The sequence below is a fragment of the Scophthalmus maximus genome, chromosome 2, assembly GCF_022379125.1.
Source record: "Scophthalmus maximus strain ysfricsl-2021 chromosome 2, ASM2237912v1, whole genome shotgun sequence".
Taxonomy (NCBI): Eukaryota; Metazoa; Chordata; class Actinopteri; order Pleuronectiformes; family Scophthalmidae; genus Scophthalmus; species Scophthalmus maximus.
This window is the reverse complement of record NC_061516.1, coordinates 21,211,689-21,228,577: the sequence shown is the minus strand read 5'-3', so window position 1 is coordinate 21,228,577 and position 16,889 is coordinate 21,211,689. Positions and strand designations below refer to the sequence as shown.

Below are 16,889 nucleotides of genomic sequence, written 5' to 3'. Positions count from 1 at the left end.
TGAATGGTGATGAGACAGCTGATTTCCTCTACATAAACTTTAAAAGCACAGAATTTGAACACAGCATCGATGTTCCACCAATTGCTAGAGTTTACGTGTGGCCACTAGATGGCGACAATGGTTAAAAATTGCGTCGACGCGCTGTTGGGTTACTCCAGCAAACTTATCCTGAGAGGAAACACAGAAGCTGGTTGAAAAAGAAAATGCAGAATCAAAGAAAGAAACACACACACAAAACTGAGAAACACAATAAAAAAACCCAGAAGACAAAGTTCCTTGATTAAAGTTACCGTTTACTTCAACGTGTGTTTGTTCATGTCTCTGATGAGCAGGGTAAAAACAGACACTTGGTCACTTTATCCTCACACGACTCTGCTAATAGGAATACGGAGGTTTAATTTCCTGGACATTTGTGTAATCACAGAATACAACAAGATAAAGTGCAAAATGCAAATATGAAAAATATACACATAATGGTTAAAGACCAATAGTTTCACATTGCAATAATTAACATTTACTTGTTGGCGTAGAGAAACAGTGTCATACTAAATATATCTCACTAATGGTTTAACTACATCACAAGATGTGAGATGCTTCTCTCACCAACAGCGATAATTTATGGTAATATCATAATTTCATAACTTTTAAATTTGACAGTGACTAATATCACTTTCAAAGGGAATAAAATCAGTGGGTGTCGATGTGACGTCTCGTCTGTTGCTCTGAACTCACAGTGTTGATGAACCACACGCTCCCTTTGCTCTGCGCCTCTATGAAACACATAGAAGCACATTTTCAATCCCTGCAGCCCTGTGCAAATGCAAACACATGCAAACTCACGCAAACGTATTCGATTTTGTGTTCGTAGTGCTCCACGTTAATACTGTACTGGTGCATCAGTCAAGTCTGTCGTATCTACAGTGGTTGAGACAGCACCGAGCTGCCTCTACTTGCAGAGATTCCTTTACGTCTTCAGATAAGAGGAGGGAAGAATGTGACATTCTGTCCGCCACCTCCTCCTCTTCTTCCTCGTCTGTGTGCCACTTGTTCCTGTTCTTCATCTGTTACTTCCTTTACACATCCTCACGTAACGGCTCAGTTTTTCCACCCCATAAATCCATCGGTCGACCCGTTCGCGTTCAGTCTAGGTGCCCTTCTTTGACTCCCACTCCTGGAAACCATGAGACAGCAAAAGGTGAGGAAAATATTTCCTCCAGTGCTTGTCACTAACACACACGCGAGCACACGCGCACACACACCCTACCTTTGCTTTCTGCATGACATTACCCCTGGAGGAGGCGTAAAGAGATGGAGGACGTTTACGAAGCTCAGATGCTGAGTTCACCGGAAAAGTCTCATGGTAAACCTTTTCCACTTTACTGCCCTGTGCCTGCATAAAAACAAACACACACACGGTAGAAAACACACACACACACACACGGGCACACACACACACGCACGAGGACACACGCAATAACAAATGTCAGAGAGATTTCAATCAAGCAAAACAATTACGTCTGATAGTTGACAATGAAATCCATCCGTTCTCTGTGACACATCTCTGCCATGTCATTCATAAACTCTTCCAGATGTGGGAATTGCACCGGAGTTTCAGTCTCCGCTTTGGCGACCGACCTTGACACTGATCTTGGTGTCAGTGGGCGGGCCCAGTGCTCCTCTGGCCAATGATTTCTTCAGGTTTTCTTTGACTTCGGTCAGTCGGAGCTCTAGCTCCACCCTCTCCTCCTCCTTCTGTTTACACAGCGTCTCCAGCTTGGCTAACCGCTGCTCCACATCATGACCTGCACACGCGCACACACACACACACTCATAGTTAGAGCTACTACGAAGCTGAAGGCTGAACAGTACTTTGTGTGTGTGATTTGACTCTGACCTGTGTCACTCTTCATCTCCTTCACCACCTTCTTCTCCCTGCGGAGGGAAATCAGGGCACTTCTCAGCTCTTCCTTTTGCTTCTCCAGCTCCTCTTTTTCCTTCAGGTACCGCCGGGCGTCCTCCTCTGCTCGCGTCTTCCCGTACCGCGCGTACTGATTTACACCTATCACAAAACAAAACCAGCGTATAAACAGAGTGGGCAACCTGAGGGAGAATGTCGACCACATTGTTTCTGCCACGGGCGTTCCATGAAATGACACTCACTGGAGACGTGTCTCTTGATGGTGGCCTGCTGTTCAGTCTTTTCAGAGTCCCTGCTGGAGAAGGAGGCGTGGCGTCTCACCTGGCCGGACCGGCTCTCGTCATCCTCGTCCTCCAGAATGAAGTACATATTTATCAATTACAAAACTTGAACTTGAACTTGGGAAGTTTCAAGTTCAGAGAACTTCTATGTCATCAGTGTTTCACATGAGGTTTTCTCACCGCGACACTTTCATACACCTCATCATACGTTCTGGAGTCGCTGCCGGAGGAAGTAGCAGTGGTGGTGGCCCACCTGACGGGAGACGGAGGCGCACACGGATGTATTTTAGGAAAAAAAAAAAGTTACATGCAGTAACACGCAACAGCATATACTGTAGGAAGTGACTCACAGGAAGGAGTGTCTGGCAGCGTGCCGTATGTCAGTGAGCGTGTCCACATCGATGTAGTCGTAGTGCAGCTCTTCGGGGAGAGTGCAGTTCCCGGTCTCTGCGAACAAAACACCAAGCCAGCGGCCAAGATCCTCGGAGCAGTTGGCCTGATGGACACACACACACACACACACACACACACACACACACACACACACACACGGAGACACACACATAAAACTTTGCACATTTTAGATTCTTGGTTTCCAGAAAAAGGAAGGTGTGTTAACATGTAAACTCGTCCAAGATCTCTTGATATTACAATGCTCCACCTCTAAAGCTGCCAGTTCACTGCCTCCCTGCAGGATGCGGAAGGAGAAGGGGTGTTTGGGGCCGGGGCCGCCCGGCACCACGTCTGCCCCTTTGAGTGGCACCACAATGACGGGGGGCCGCTGGTCCCCAGGGTCCTTCTGCAGGTACAGGCTTCCTCCTCGCACCACACACCAGCGCTCCTTCCACGAGCCGCTCAGACACACACTAAGGTAGCCTTAAAAGAAAAAGTGACAAAAAGACCAAAAGACATGGCAGATATGTTTAGCGTCTTACCAAGACAGGCTTCAGTTCATATTCAAGTCACTTTGTCAAGAACGGCAGCTCAGTTTACCTTTCACATAAATTTTCCTCATATAGGTGAAAGGTTATGATAATAATTACCACACTGTGCAAAACTGTTTTATCTGCTTGTCCTGAAAATGTACTCAATGTCAAGCAGAGTGATATATTCCAAAACTGAGCAGAATCTTTGGCTTGATCATTATATCGAACTGAGGATTTGGAAATTGTATCCGTTAGAGTTTATAATAAAGTTCTTAGGAATGAGTACAGCTCAGCTGCGTAACATGAATTAGTTATGATAAACCCACTGTTTTTTCCAGTGAGGTAGAAGTGTTGACATAAAATTGTGTGATTCCCTTGTTAATATATTTGAAAATTGGCAATAAAACATATTTGAAGAAGGATTATGGCCTGCCCTAAAAACATTAGATTTTTTTTTTGTTTGTTTTACATCTGTTGTATATTGTTTTATGTATATTTTACTAAGTAAACCGCAAGTACCCTCATAATCAATCTACCGACCAACCGGCCAATCGATCAAAAAGCTACTTGATCCGGTTGTGTCCTCACCACAGCGCGGGTTGTCATGGAGACCAGAGGAGGAGGAGGAGTGAGGCTCTCCCGGTAAAGGAGGTTTCCGTTTGGAGAAAGTGATGATCCGATTGATTTTCTTCCCTGCTGCTCGGCTCATCGACCCCGTCAGCTCTGAGAACGCTCCGCGCTTCGCCCGGTCTGAAATCAAACACACCTCGGTCAGACTTGTGCTGGAGCGGAGAATGTGGTCATAGAACTGAGGAGCGCTTGATACATGGCAGCTGTGAGCAGAACCTTATAAATATATATATATATAGACAGATAGTGTTGCATTGCTAACATATTTTGCTGCGTTAGTTACATCAGCAGTGTCAATCATAAAAATAATAATGATACTTATGATACTTTCATTACATTAAAATAAAAACATAATGAAAACTGACAGAAAATAAATGGTTTAAAAAAACAAAACAACAACTTTGGAATCTCTTGGAAGACTCGTGGAACTATTTATTATTTGTCAATAATCTAATGTATTTCATTTCAGAGATGTCTTTTCTATTCAGCCGAAACCCCTGGAGTGCGTTTGTGTGCGGGTGTCGACTGCACCAGGTGCTGCAGCGCTCGGCCCAGCGCACTTCCTCTGATGTCAGTGGGAGACAATCGCAGGAAAGGGACGGGAAGGATGTCCTATCTGCTCTGCGCCTCACTTCCTGTCTCTCCCTCTCTCTCATGTCTCTTTAGGTTCCGAGACCCTTTAGTCAGTAAACAGTTTGTGGCATTACTGAAACAATATGACTGTGTATCACCCCCACTCTGACCCAACGTCATCGATCTGCTGGTTTCTCCTTCCTGATTTTGTGGGTAGATAAACAAAAATAGTGCCTGTGCTTTTGATCGCAGCCTGTGTGTGTATGTGTGTGTATACATGTCTTTCTATGTTTGCGTGGACTAATTTTAGTTCAAATGCATAGTACTATTATATTTCTGCAATGTGAGAACCTTGCGGCTGTCAGAGATGTTTAAGGGTTAAGACTTGGTTTATAAGTTAACTGTATAATTAAGTTTATGTTAGGGTTAGGGGTTTAGTTGTGAAGGTTACGATTAGGGGCTAGTGTTTGTATGTGTGTGTGTAGCGGATATTATATCCCCTCAAGCAGAAAAGAGGTGCAGGCTACTGCAGGTCTGATGAGCTTGCTTCTTTCAAACTTTCACACAGCTTCCTACGGAGCCACAAAAGGCTTCATACAACAGCTTCTCATATACATCAATATTAGACAAAGCCAAACAGAATCCGATGAGGAAAATGAGTGGAATTGTACTTACAGTTGAATCTACACAGTTTCAACAAAAAAAAACCCCAAAACACTACAACCTTCAAGATGGTCGATTTTCATAGGGGGCTCTAAACCCCTAACCCTGACCTTGAACTGGGGTTGTACAACTCAACGTATTGGCATGTTTTGTACTGACTAACTAACCTTGTCCATCTGTTACAAGAAAGGGTAAATAATTACGACTTAATGAATTACTGGTTATGACCTACTGAGTGAGTCGGTGGTGTCCCGTCCTGGTGCATGTGCAGTGGACTGACTGTCCGCTGTCGGCCCGCTGTCCGAGTCTGATGCCTGCCGATCAGACTGTAGCACCTGGCGAAGGAAAAGCAGAGACTTTCGTTACTTCCCACAAAAGGAGAGGAAAGGAGTGGGAAGAAAAGGAGTCACACATCAACACATTTATTTGTCCTGTTTGAACAAAGCTCTCTGTCCTTTAACTGACCATAGCCATGTCAAGATAAATGTCGCAGAAGCAGCTTTGTGCGCTGATTATGTCTAATTTATAGTTGTTCCGCCAACATGGGGCGTAACCGCCATGTCACCATGCATTCAGCTTGTTGGCTGTGTGACAAAACTTTGTTTAAACAATTTGAAGAGTAGCCAGCTCAGCAACCGCAATAATGTCACCTCGTTCGCTGCTCGTAAACTAGAAGCCAAAGGAACAGTTGTGTCATACGTGGGACGATACAAATGATGTCAGCAATGTTGAAATACAAAAACTAGAATATGGATTCAGAGTGAAATATGCCTTGAGAAATGAAGAGGTAGATATATAACAGTACAAGTACAACTGGCACAGGGGGCTCTCAGACAGAAAATTCAAGAAATGTGTGACCATTTTATGGTCAAATCCTTACGGCACATACAGAGAGAGAAAAAAAGAAGACAAAAATGTAGATGAACACACAAACCTTGTCAAGCTCCAGCTTCCTCTGTATAATGGGTGAAGTGGAACAATCTGGTCTTTCAGTGTTGCTGCATTGGCTGCCAACCTCTTGCACCACCTGAACCCCGGAAAAAAGGAAAACCTTCACGTTCATACACAACCCTTGTGTTCCCCCCTCGGCCACTATCTCCCGCGTCTTCTAAGCACTCGGACATAGTGAATGAACGTACCTTGAGCCATCGCTGGGCCTGCTCTTTACTCTGAACGGCCAGGACCAGAGCCTCGCCTCCAGGCAACGAGAAGCGCAACTCGTGTCTCTTTTTCCTGCCCTCCTTCGGGACGTAGATGACGTTGCACAGATTCAGCGGGAGCTCTGTGAGCGGAGCGCTCTCTTTGATGCTCTTGTAACACTGTAAAAGAGACAATGTGAGATTGAAGTATAGAAAACCAAAGAAATTAAGGGATTACGATAAAGAATGTACTGGTACTAGTGAGCAATATTGTTTTACGGTTGACATCCCAGCTGAAAACGTATTTTTTTCTTTCTAGCTGCGACTAAATGAAAGGTATAACCACTCGATTACCTTCGACGGAGCATTTGTAGTAATCACACTTTCGCTAACAATCACACTGTCAACACTGTTTTTGAAGCTCTTGCGTATCATGAATAGGTCTAATATATTTACCTGCAGTTTGTTGTCTCGCACCACAACGAGCTGTTTTGCCCATTGGCCAAAGCGCTTCTTTCGCAGCAGGAAGGCACAGATGCGGCAGTCTCGAACCGGTCCATCGGGGCTCTCCTCCGCCGTCCATCGCTGAGCTTGGTCCCGCCCCTTTGCCTCCTCATCCTCTTCCTCGTAAGACTCGTAGGAACTGCTCAGAGCGTCTGAGTCATTGTCTGAACATAAAAACGCATGATTAATTCATAAAACATCCACAGACAGTTTGTGATTATGTTCAATCATGTATGAAGGTACAGTATAGACTCACAGGAGTTTTTCGGAGGACCGTTAATCCTGGTGATGGGGTAGTTATTGTCTGCATCTTCATAGTAAGCATCCTCCACTGAGTTTGTGGAAGCTGGTGGAAAGAGAAAGATGATAATAAGAGAAACTTAAAATAAATCACTTGCTTACAATTATTCAAGAATGCGTTTTTTGACTGGCTGTACAATATACTGACGGTTCATATTGGTGGTAAAGTACTGAGGGGTGGATCCAGGATCCAGAGGAACAGCCTCTTCATAGTAGTCATCAGGAAGTGGGGTGGTTGGAAGAGGAGGGGGGGGCGTGTCGGAAGGTGTCTGAGGAACCGAGGCGAAGGTTAAACCATAATTTGAGTTGGGAGGAAATAGGACAGTCAGGCAGATACTGTAGGTGACTCACAGATTTATTAGGTTGAGTCTTCTCCTCTTCCTCTTTGGGCTCTTTCTGCTCCACCGGAGACACACTGAGCATGTGCAAATCACAGTCTGGTGGAACAAAAAGAGAATTCATGTTACCAGAAGTGTAAATGCAATTTTAGTAAAGGCTGTACTTTCAGACACAAATTACCAAATATGTCACAGAACCATTGGTGTAATTGTGCTTGAAAATGAGGCTGAATTGTTTTTGCTTGGCTTGACAGAACGACTAGGTCATTTCTCAGTGAAATAAATTACTTCTAGTACTTCGTACTTAATAAAAAATAAATATTCTACCTCAAGAGTTTTTTTTATTCCACAAGTAGCTTACTCATTTCAGTATGTCAGTAGACGCGAGCACACATCACATATAAATATATTTTGTATGCCATCGTAATCTCTTGGCAGATAAGAAATGGGACTGGAAGGTGTAGTGCGTATTATCTGAACTGCAATTGCCTGCATTCTCTAAAGCCACACCTATAATAGCTAACACTTAATACTATAATAATATGACAATAATCATATATTATATTATACAAATATATCTTACAACATATATATTGGCTCATCGTCTAGATCTTGGGTATGGTGATTGTAAATGCACACAAAAAAAAAAGACTGCATAACCTTGAACTCGCGTAAAGGGGAACTTTAAAGGTCCACTCACCAAAATCTTCAAACAAAGACTCTACAAAGCTTGTGCCGTTGCCATAGAGACAGCTGTTCATGTAGACGTCTGGTCCATTGACTGTGGAAAAGATAAGTTACAGGTGAGTCAGAGCTGGGATTGTGCTTGCTGCTAAAGCCGGGAGAGTCAGGATTACCTGAGTGTATAGAGATGCAGCGGACAGGCTCCAGGTGATCGCTCATTGATTATCACTACTGAGCAATCTGCATGTTTAGGCCAATGCTTTGTAAGAAAGATTGCAAAACTTTGCACCAGAAGGAAAAAGGATAAAGGAAGTTGTAACATACTTCTGTAAGTTTTCCAGAACCTCCCAGACTTTCCGAAAGTGTTCAGAGAAAACAGTTGTAACAGAGTTACAACAGGCAGGGCAGCCCGGGTCCCCATTAACATTTGAGCCATCAGGATGTTTTTTTCTTTTCTCCTTTCTTTGGCCTCCTCTCGTTATCCTCTTAAAACTTTACATTTCGTTATCCTCTTACATCAATCCCTTTATCCTCTCCGACATCCTGTATTCTCCCAGATAAACCACAACCCGCCGTCATGGAGACTGCATTGTTGTTGCACGTCTATAATTGCTCTACGGTGTCTTACTCAGTGCTGTGTAGCCGTAGTCCGCTTAGCTAATTACAGGAAGATTGCCCCATTGCATAAGGACAAGGGGCCAGGTAAAAAAAAGAAAAAAAATGAAATGCTCCATTTGTGCCTAAATTAACGGTGTTGTTGTGACTTTGGAACAAATCGCTCAACTGTAAAATGCTTTGGCTGAACTGCTACGAGTGTCAAACTGAATTAATGTGAGGCAGGATGCAGCTGAAATACTGCAAGCGTGCTAGGTCAAATTCCCCTGGATGATTACAAGTCTCCGTTTAATGCTCCGGTTCTCCGGTGATAGGATTTTTAACGGTTTGTGTTTTCGTCTCGTTAAACAAGATATTGTTCCTTTGCTGTGCAGTAGTTTGAAATTAAGTGCAGACTGAAACTCACTGACTCAAATGAAATAACAATAAAAAAAAAATTGTTCCACAAAAGTAATTTAATGTTTTGGATCTAATGCAACTAAACAAATAGATGTATGAATGTTTTTTGGTTTTTTTGCTATGCAAGCATTAATGGAAACTAAAAGAAATTACAAAATAATCATAATACTGTTGTACCCGATAGCTGCAATGAGTCCAGGACGTTTCGTACGGAGGCCATCTTGTCGGCAGTGGCGGGACTGACCGTCTCCTGATCCAACATCTTCAGCAGGGATCCCAACTCATTTACGAGTCGCTCCACCACCACTAGAAACAGAAAAACATATGAAAAAAAAGCAACATTATTTGGGTGTGCAGAAGTACAATAAAACGCTCATTGGCGTCGAGCAGCACCTGGTCATTATGGAAAAGTACACAGGCTCGCCACATGGCTAAAAAATGCTTATGCTATTACAGAGACTGCATCGATTTAACACATGCATGCAAGGTTCAAGAGGGGCATGAAGTCAGACTGGGACTCCGGCTGTTGCAACAGCTGAGAGGGAAGAGATGTTTAGCATCTTTTCATATCGGTCTATTTATTGTGTCCACGCCAGTCCTTGCCCCCGCGCCACCGCAGATCACATTCCGACTTTCAGTTTGGACATTTTAAGCTTTTCTCTGAAAAAACTTATTGTTTTCATATCCAACTCGGACATCCTGTGTGTCAACGTGTGTGTTTGTCAACGTGTGTGTGTTTTGTTGACCTTGACATTGTTCCAAATGTCCTGACACACTCTCACACATCCTGCCTGGTCAGAGATGACAAAGAGAGGGAGGGGGGGGGGGGGGGGGGGGGGGGGGGGGGGGGGGAGTCAGAGGGAAAAGAAGGTGAGGAGGAGGAGGAGGAGGAGGGGTGGGAGGCAGCACGTTTCCTCCTCTGAAGGAAATGGAGCCAAAGTAAAGAAGGAAATCTGTAGTTCCAGCAGAGATAGGAGGATATGGTTACAAAACTGCCTGTAGCTCAGGGTCAGTTCATTTTATTGTTCGCTCATTCATAAGAGAAATGTGGGAGGCACATGTTTTGACATGAGGAACATTAGTCTGAGTCTCCAGCACACGGGAGCGTTTCTCTTGTAGTGTTGAAGTGGAATCGGTTGACATTTACCTTAAGTTACATCATGAATGTAGGCCGCCACCACCACCAACATCATGCCACTGAACAAATTCCCTGACCTTAGAATTATTTCATTCTAGTTCATTTTAGTTTCTGGAAAATGTTATTATCCCATGATGGCCTACATAACCTCTATCAGTGGCTTTTTCCACTCAAAGAGGCTTTGTACTCGGCACTTTAGGCATTAAAATTGAAAAAAAAAAAAAAGAGAGGAAGTTCAAGGACACTGCTGGAACCTATAAATCACAAAGTTGAGCTCGGCCATTGAGAAAGAGATCCACCTCCTTCATAAATCCTCTCTAGGGGTCATTTTAAAAAGTGGCCTTCGACGTCTCCTCACTTGCTCTTCATCATTGTATTTTCAAGCTGTGGTGATTGGTTACGTGTTAATACAAAACATAACGTTTAGAAATCGCAGATTTGCAACAATGTGACTGAATGAATACCTTATACATTTCATGAGAAAGGGCTGGAACAAGGGCTACGTAAAAAAGGACAAGAATCTCAAAAGCATCAAAACAGTCTTCCTCTCACACAAAGCCCTCGCTCTCCCACAAGCCTCTTCCGCCGCCCTCCCAGTCTGACAATATACCATTGTCTCTGCAAGGGCCAAAATTAGACGACCACAATGGTCCACAAGACCAGAGCAAAACAACACAATGTCAGAAACTCCAACAAAAAAACAAAGCAGGAACTGACACACACACACACACACACACACACACACAGTCTGCGAGGGGCGTGGTGCAACACAGCTGCATCGTCTCGATCCATGGGTGTTCAGGGTTAAAGGATATATCTCCAGCAGCTGTGTGTGTGTGTGTGTGTGTGTGTGTGTGTGTGTGTGTGTGTGTGAGTGTGTGTGAGTGTGCGCGCGTTTGGGAGCACACCATTTCTCGGCCAGCAGCTGTGGTTTCCTGTCTTGGCTGTCGACAGAAGCTTCTTCCCGATCTTAACTCTCTCCTTCACCCCCCCCCCCCCCCCCCCCCCCCCCCCCCCCCCCCCCCCCCCCCCCCCCCTTTTATCCTGCCGTTTCTCCGTCTGTCCGAACATCCTCCGTCATCCTCTGTAAACTCCCCCGTCCATCTCGCTCTCTTGCCTCCATACTTTTCGGTCACCATCCTCAGGGTTACTCTCCATCTGTCGAAAAGGTTTCTCAGCTGATTGCTGCTCTAATCCCCAAATCAGTTGTACTTCGCTTCTTGTTTCCCAGGCTGCAACCCAACAACAAAGATTCAGTGTGAATCAGTGTCAAAGACCGTAGTTGGTTGGAGTTTGGGCCTTTGGTCTATTTTCTATTTCTTGAGGTCTGACTTCACACAGTCCAGCCATCTGATGTGTTTGCCATCTCTCTCTCTCTCTCTTTCTCTCTCTCTCTCTTTCTCTCGGGGGACCAGAGGGTTCAGCGGCTGAGAATCAGCTGTTCTGGAGGCTTGTGGTCGGTCTCACCCACAGAGGGATCTTTGTAACCCCCCCAATTCCGCACGCACACACACACACACGCACACACACTCACAAAACACCCACAAAAAACCATCCATACGGCACAAATCTTCTCTTTGAATCCTTACTTTTTTGCTTTTCCATGATGATCACAGACATTCACACACAGAAACTATCAATTTGTACTTATGCTTACTTATACTGCAAACATACAGTCAGAAGAATACTTTGGAAAATGTGTGCGTGTGTGTGTGTGTGCGTGCGTGCGTGCGGGCGGGCGCGTGCTTTCACATACATTTTTGTGTGTTTTCGCAGACAGACTCCCAGAAGAAGGTCAGTCATGAGACCTGAGCCATGCGACTCTCATTTGCACCGATTTAGCGTGTTTGGTTGCAGCTCAGAACAAAACAACCACAGCTCGCCGCTGCCGCCGCTGTTCATCTCGCCACATGCTCATATGCAGCAGGGTGACATTGAGAACATACCCAACTCTTGCTGATCTGAGGCTTTCCCTCCCGTCATATATTTACCCATCAATCACACGAATCCAGGGCTGTCCTCCTCCTCCTTGGATTGCCTCACCCATCCCACCCAGCTATGATCTTGCCCAACATTTCAGGACTACGAAAAAAAATGTGTGCGTTGTGTTGATTCGCCTGTTGTTTCCATTAAACCTTTTTTTCACATTGAAAGAGAATTTCAAGCCTCCAAAGTGCACGAATCTGCTTTTTTGCACTCGAAGCAGGCATCATCTTCCCGGCCTCCCCCACACTCCCAGAGGCTGAGGTCCCTCCAGATTCCACATTCTCCCCTCCACTCCTTTCTTCCTCTCCCGCCCTCCTCCCTCTCTGATCTTCTCCATTTAACCCCTTTCCCTCGTCTGCTTCTCTCCATCCCTTCTCCAGACACCCACTCTCTGTAGACAAGAGGTCAGGGTTCAAAGTCTTGGCGGCCCCGGCAGCTCCCTCTGAGACAAAAGTCTGCTTCAGAGATTCGCCATCCCCTAATTCATATTTTCGTGACAACAACAGTCAAAAGTTCCCTCCACACCAATCAGGCTGGCAAGAGCTTTAAAAAGAGACGTTCAAATTCTTTCACTGTCCGGTCACTTTCCTCAGATAGTAAATGGTGAGGCAACAGAAGCCTCTTTTTAAACGGAGCTTCTGACTCAAGACCCTGACGCACAGCATGCGTTCAATTCCAAACCCCGGCGGCTGTATAGTGCTGTGGTTTTACCAGATGAGTACGGAGCCATTCAGCCACTGCAGTGTTGCAGCCTTGGTTTAATTAGCTCAACAAAACAAACGGTGATGCATGATGTTGTGAAAAAAAAAAAGAAGAAAAGAATCACCTTCCTTTCAGTGAGTTGTGCATTTGGGGGAAAGGCGCTTATTTGCTTTCTTTCGGAGAGTCAGACAAGGAGATCGATGTCACTCTCATGCCTCTCTGCAAAACTCCTTTCGTAGCTTAGCACAGAGACTGGAAACAGGGGAAAGAGCCTGCCCGGCTCTGTCCACAGGTACCAAAATCGATATGACAACACATTCCTAATTCTAACAATTTCACTAATTAACATGTTGAGTTTCCTTTAATTTGTGCAAAAACATGAGTGAGTTAAAATGGCAAATGTAAAGTACTGCGATGTGTAAATCACAGTCATTCTAGCTGTTTACTCCGACTTCCAGCCCTGCGGGCGTCATATTTCATAATCATTGTATTGTCATTCATATTTACTGCACAGGCATGAGAGTGGTGAACTTTGACCACTCTGCAAGAAAGCATATAATAAAAAGCATTTCCCAAAATGTCAAGCTTTTCTTTTCATCCTGTAGTAAATTATGTTTTTTCGTCAAGAGCATTAAATAAAACCTTTTCCTACGAGGACTGACTGTTTGGGGGAAATATGCTTATTTGAGTTCCTCTCCAAGGAGCTGAATGAAAGACATCCCTCTCATACAGCTGTACTCTGAATATACAGTAAAGGTGGAGCCAGAAGAATGCAGATGAGGACAGCTACCCTGGCTCTGCCCAGCTCTATGAAAAAACTGTCTTCCAACATCTTGTTATTGATAAAAAACAAAGTGTAAATACAAGCTGTTGTGGTTTTACAGCATGTTATGTGCCAGACTATTATGTTCCTGACTTGATTTTTTAAATTGAATAGTCAAGACGAAAACTGGAGCAGGCCCTTATTCTTTTATTTGATTAATTTCAAAATGAACCGATCATATAAGCACTAATTGGGATTACAACGCCAGACAGATAATTCAAAAAATGTGCTCATAGGGACGCAACTAATGAAGCAGTAAGTTGAAATTTAGAGAAATAAAGTCTATCTCCCTATGTCCCTACATAGATCATATTAATTCAGTCTAATTCTCACTACATATTCATCTCAAGGTCCCAGATTGAAGATTGAGGACCAGTGCTGTAGGCAGTCATCACACAAACACTGTTAAACCACGGTTATTTTTGTAATCGAGTTTTCTGGCAGTGACATGGTTGTGATGATGATGATGACGATAATAAAACCTTCAGCTGAACAAAACACCACACAGTGTTTTTTTCCCCCTGTTTGTCAGAAGATAGTTATCACAGCGTCGGCTTCGTTTCCACCCACAACAAGCCAACAGGCGTGGCACGTACAGACCCGCTGCTCTGGACGTTTCTGCTCACTCTGACTTTCAACTGTGTGTATGACGGAAAACAAAATGAGACATTTTGTGTGAAATATCACTTAAAATTCTATTTAAAAAGACAGGAAAAGGGGGGATGGTAGGTGGTGTATGTAAGAGAGAACCATGGTCAAGGTCAAGGCTTGTGACAGTTGATAAACACAGAGATATTATGTGTCTGTGTGTGGTTGTATTAATCCATATAATTAAATTAGCCTCTAGTATCATCAACTGTATCAACCGCATGCGAGCACTTAAAGCGTATAAGAGAGGAACTCCACATTTCTATTCTCTGCCATGAGACATTTTATCATTGTGTCACACTGTCGCTGCGTACTGGGACACTTGAATTAAACACATTATCACAAACATCGGTCATATCTGCATGGGTATTGTAAAAAAAGTTATCTGATGTGACTAACGTCACATTGGAAGTGAGAGGATGTTCTAACAGTACAACCAGAGTTCAGCCACTTGAAAATTTACAATAATTGTACGAGCAGTATTTTTTATCTTCATCATCAGCAACAATATGGCATTATGATCATCAGCATAAATACAAAGCGGCCCACCACTCTCGGGGCGCACATCTCATCACAACTTTGGGGGCCACAAATATCAGCATAAAATATGAATCACAGAGCCACACATCCACAAACGCAGCAGCGTTTTTTCTCTGAAAACAGGCACGGGGGGTTTAATGTGCCAGTCGTCAGTAACTGTGTGAAGTGACGTGGTCCAATAGCAAGCCGAGGTATCCAGGAGGGAAGTAAACCATCAACTTCATTTCCCAAAGTCCGACTTAGTGTAGACACACGTTTCAGACCACTGAGCAGGATAAACTGAGCAGGGGCGGGGGCATAAACAAAACCTTCCAAAAAAAACAAGAAAAAACAAACATAAAATGTGTTTATGTGTAAATTATTTAAACAGTGGTTTAACTTTATATTTCAATTATTTAAAATATGAATAAATGAATTTTATTTAATTTTATGTTATTTAATTCAATTTTATTTTATTTTATTCTATATTTATTTCTAATTCTGTGTATATATGTTGTCTGCTACATGCACCTTAATAAAACCCAGAAAAAATCCTTGTATGTTACCTGTTACCTACCTGGCAATAAAACTGATTCTGATTCTGAAGAAATGGGGGTGGGGGCAACTTCAAGTTTTGACTGAAGTTTGTTTATAATATCAAGATGAGCGATTTCTTTAACTTCAATGTATCCAACTACTTCAGGGAATTTACATAGTGTTTTGTGTAAATCACTGCCGTGGGCTTAATACAACGAATACCTGCAGTGCAAAGTGACGCGCCGTGTGTTCACTTCGTCCCATTGTTTTGTTTTTTACCTTCGCATAATCCCCTTGTGATGCTCGCTTGCCAGAAATGTCACTTTAAGCCTCTGCTTCATCACCTGGTTGTCACATATAATGCAGCTTCCTGTTTCCAATAAGTTGCCTGAAGGCGATGAAACAGAGGGTCCATTCAGCTGCTGCTGCTGCTGCTGCTGCTTCACTTCCAGCAGCGCTGCTTCCAACAGGGCACTTCTCTGTTGGTATCAGATTGCATCACTCTCTACCTGAGTGAGGAAACCTCCTCCTCCTCTTCCTCCTCCTCTTCCTCATCCTCTTCCTCAGCCTCTTCCTCCTCATCCTCTTCCTCCTCATCATCATCCTCTTCCTCATCATCATCATCATCCTCTTCCTCCTCATCCTCTTCCTCCTCATCATCCTCATCCCCTTCCTCCTCATCATCTTCCTCCTCCTCATCATCCTCTTCCTCCTCATCATCATCCTCTTCCTCCTCATCCTCAACCTCTTCCTCCTCATCATCCTCATCCCCTTCCTCCTCATCCTCTTCTTCCTCCTCACAGCGCACCACCCGGCGTGTAGGTGCATGACATCACCGTTACTCCAAACAAACTTGTTCGATCGTGTCGTCACGACGAACCGATCATAACCGTTCCCTACCTGCTTCACTGGATCATAACTCAAATATAAAATGAGACAGCATCAGTATGTCTTTTTTGTTTTGTTCTACAAAGCTCACTGCATGTCTTCTCTTTAAGCGTGCATTTGAATTTGTTACAGTACAGAGGTGGATCATTTTTTGAGTATTTTCATCCTGATGTTTCAGAGGAAGAGGCGACTTACTGTAGTTTCTCTGTGGAGAATACATATCAATGATAAAGAGAGACTCCTGCTCACCACTTTGGCGCTTGGTGTCCATGTCTGACGTGACGCGCGACCGCGGCTCACCCAGCGTGTTTCCGGTAATAATCCTCCGGTAGTTTCATCTGAACGGTTGTAGCAGCACGAGGCGCGAGCTCAGACACAGCGGCGGAGCTCCGTCTGCCTCTGTGCGGGGAAAGTGAGTCAGAGTCGCCGCTACGGTTTGTAGTTCGACCCGGCGGCCGCTCCGCTCGTCGCCACGGGCGCCACTGGGTCCTAGTGCTAGTTAGCACACTTTCATCACAGACAGCCCACCGTGACGTCACCCTTTGGCTTGTGACGTTTTGATTCCTCCTCGAGTTCAAGTTTGGTAGTTTGGCCAGCGCCCGCCAGCGCCATCTTGTTTTTTAAAAGTTTATTTTTTTAATTTTTTTTACCAGAAGTAACCATATGGGAGGTGGGCGT

At 44.2% G+C, this 16,889-nt stretch overlaps 1 protein-coding gene across 1 annotated transcript; it reads right to left on the bottom strand.

Annotated features, from left to right (window-relative positions):
- Positions 1-275: 275 nt before the first annotated feature.
- Positions 276-16,705, bottom strand: afap1l1b (actin filament associated protein 1-like 1b). Its single transcript, XM_035626386.2, has 19 exons — positions 16,461-16,705; positions 9,148-9,276; positions 7,973-8,053; positions 7,286-7,371; positions 7,083-7,203; positions 6,891-6,980; positions 6,587-6,798; positions 6,131-6,310; positions 5,926-6,018; positions 5,224-5,326; positions 3,714-3,875; positions 2,861-3,075; positions 2,550-2,695; positions 2,380-2,452; positions 2,161-2,269; positions 1,895-2,059; positions 1,636-1,802; positions 1,265-1,390; positions 276-1,171 (listed from the first exon to the last, which is right to left on the bottom strand). Exons 1-19 carry the CDS (start codon positions 16,480-16,482, stop codon positions 1,145-1,147), a joined length of 2,307 nt encoding a protein of 768 aa, XP_035482279.2. The 5' UTR covers positions 16,483-16,705; the 3' UTR covers positions 276-1,144.
- Positions 16,706-16,889: the final 184 nt, after the last annotated feature.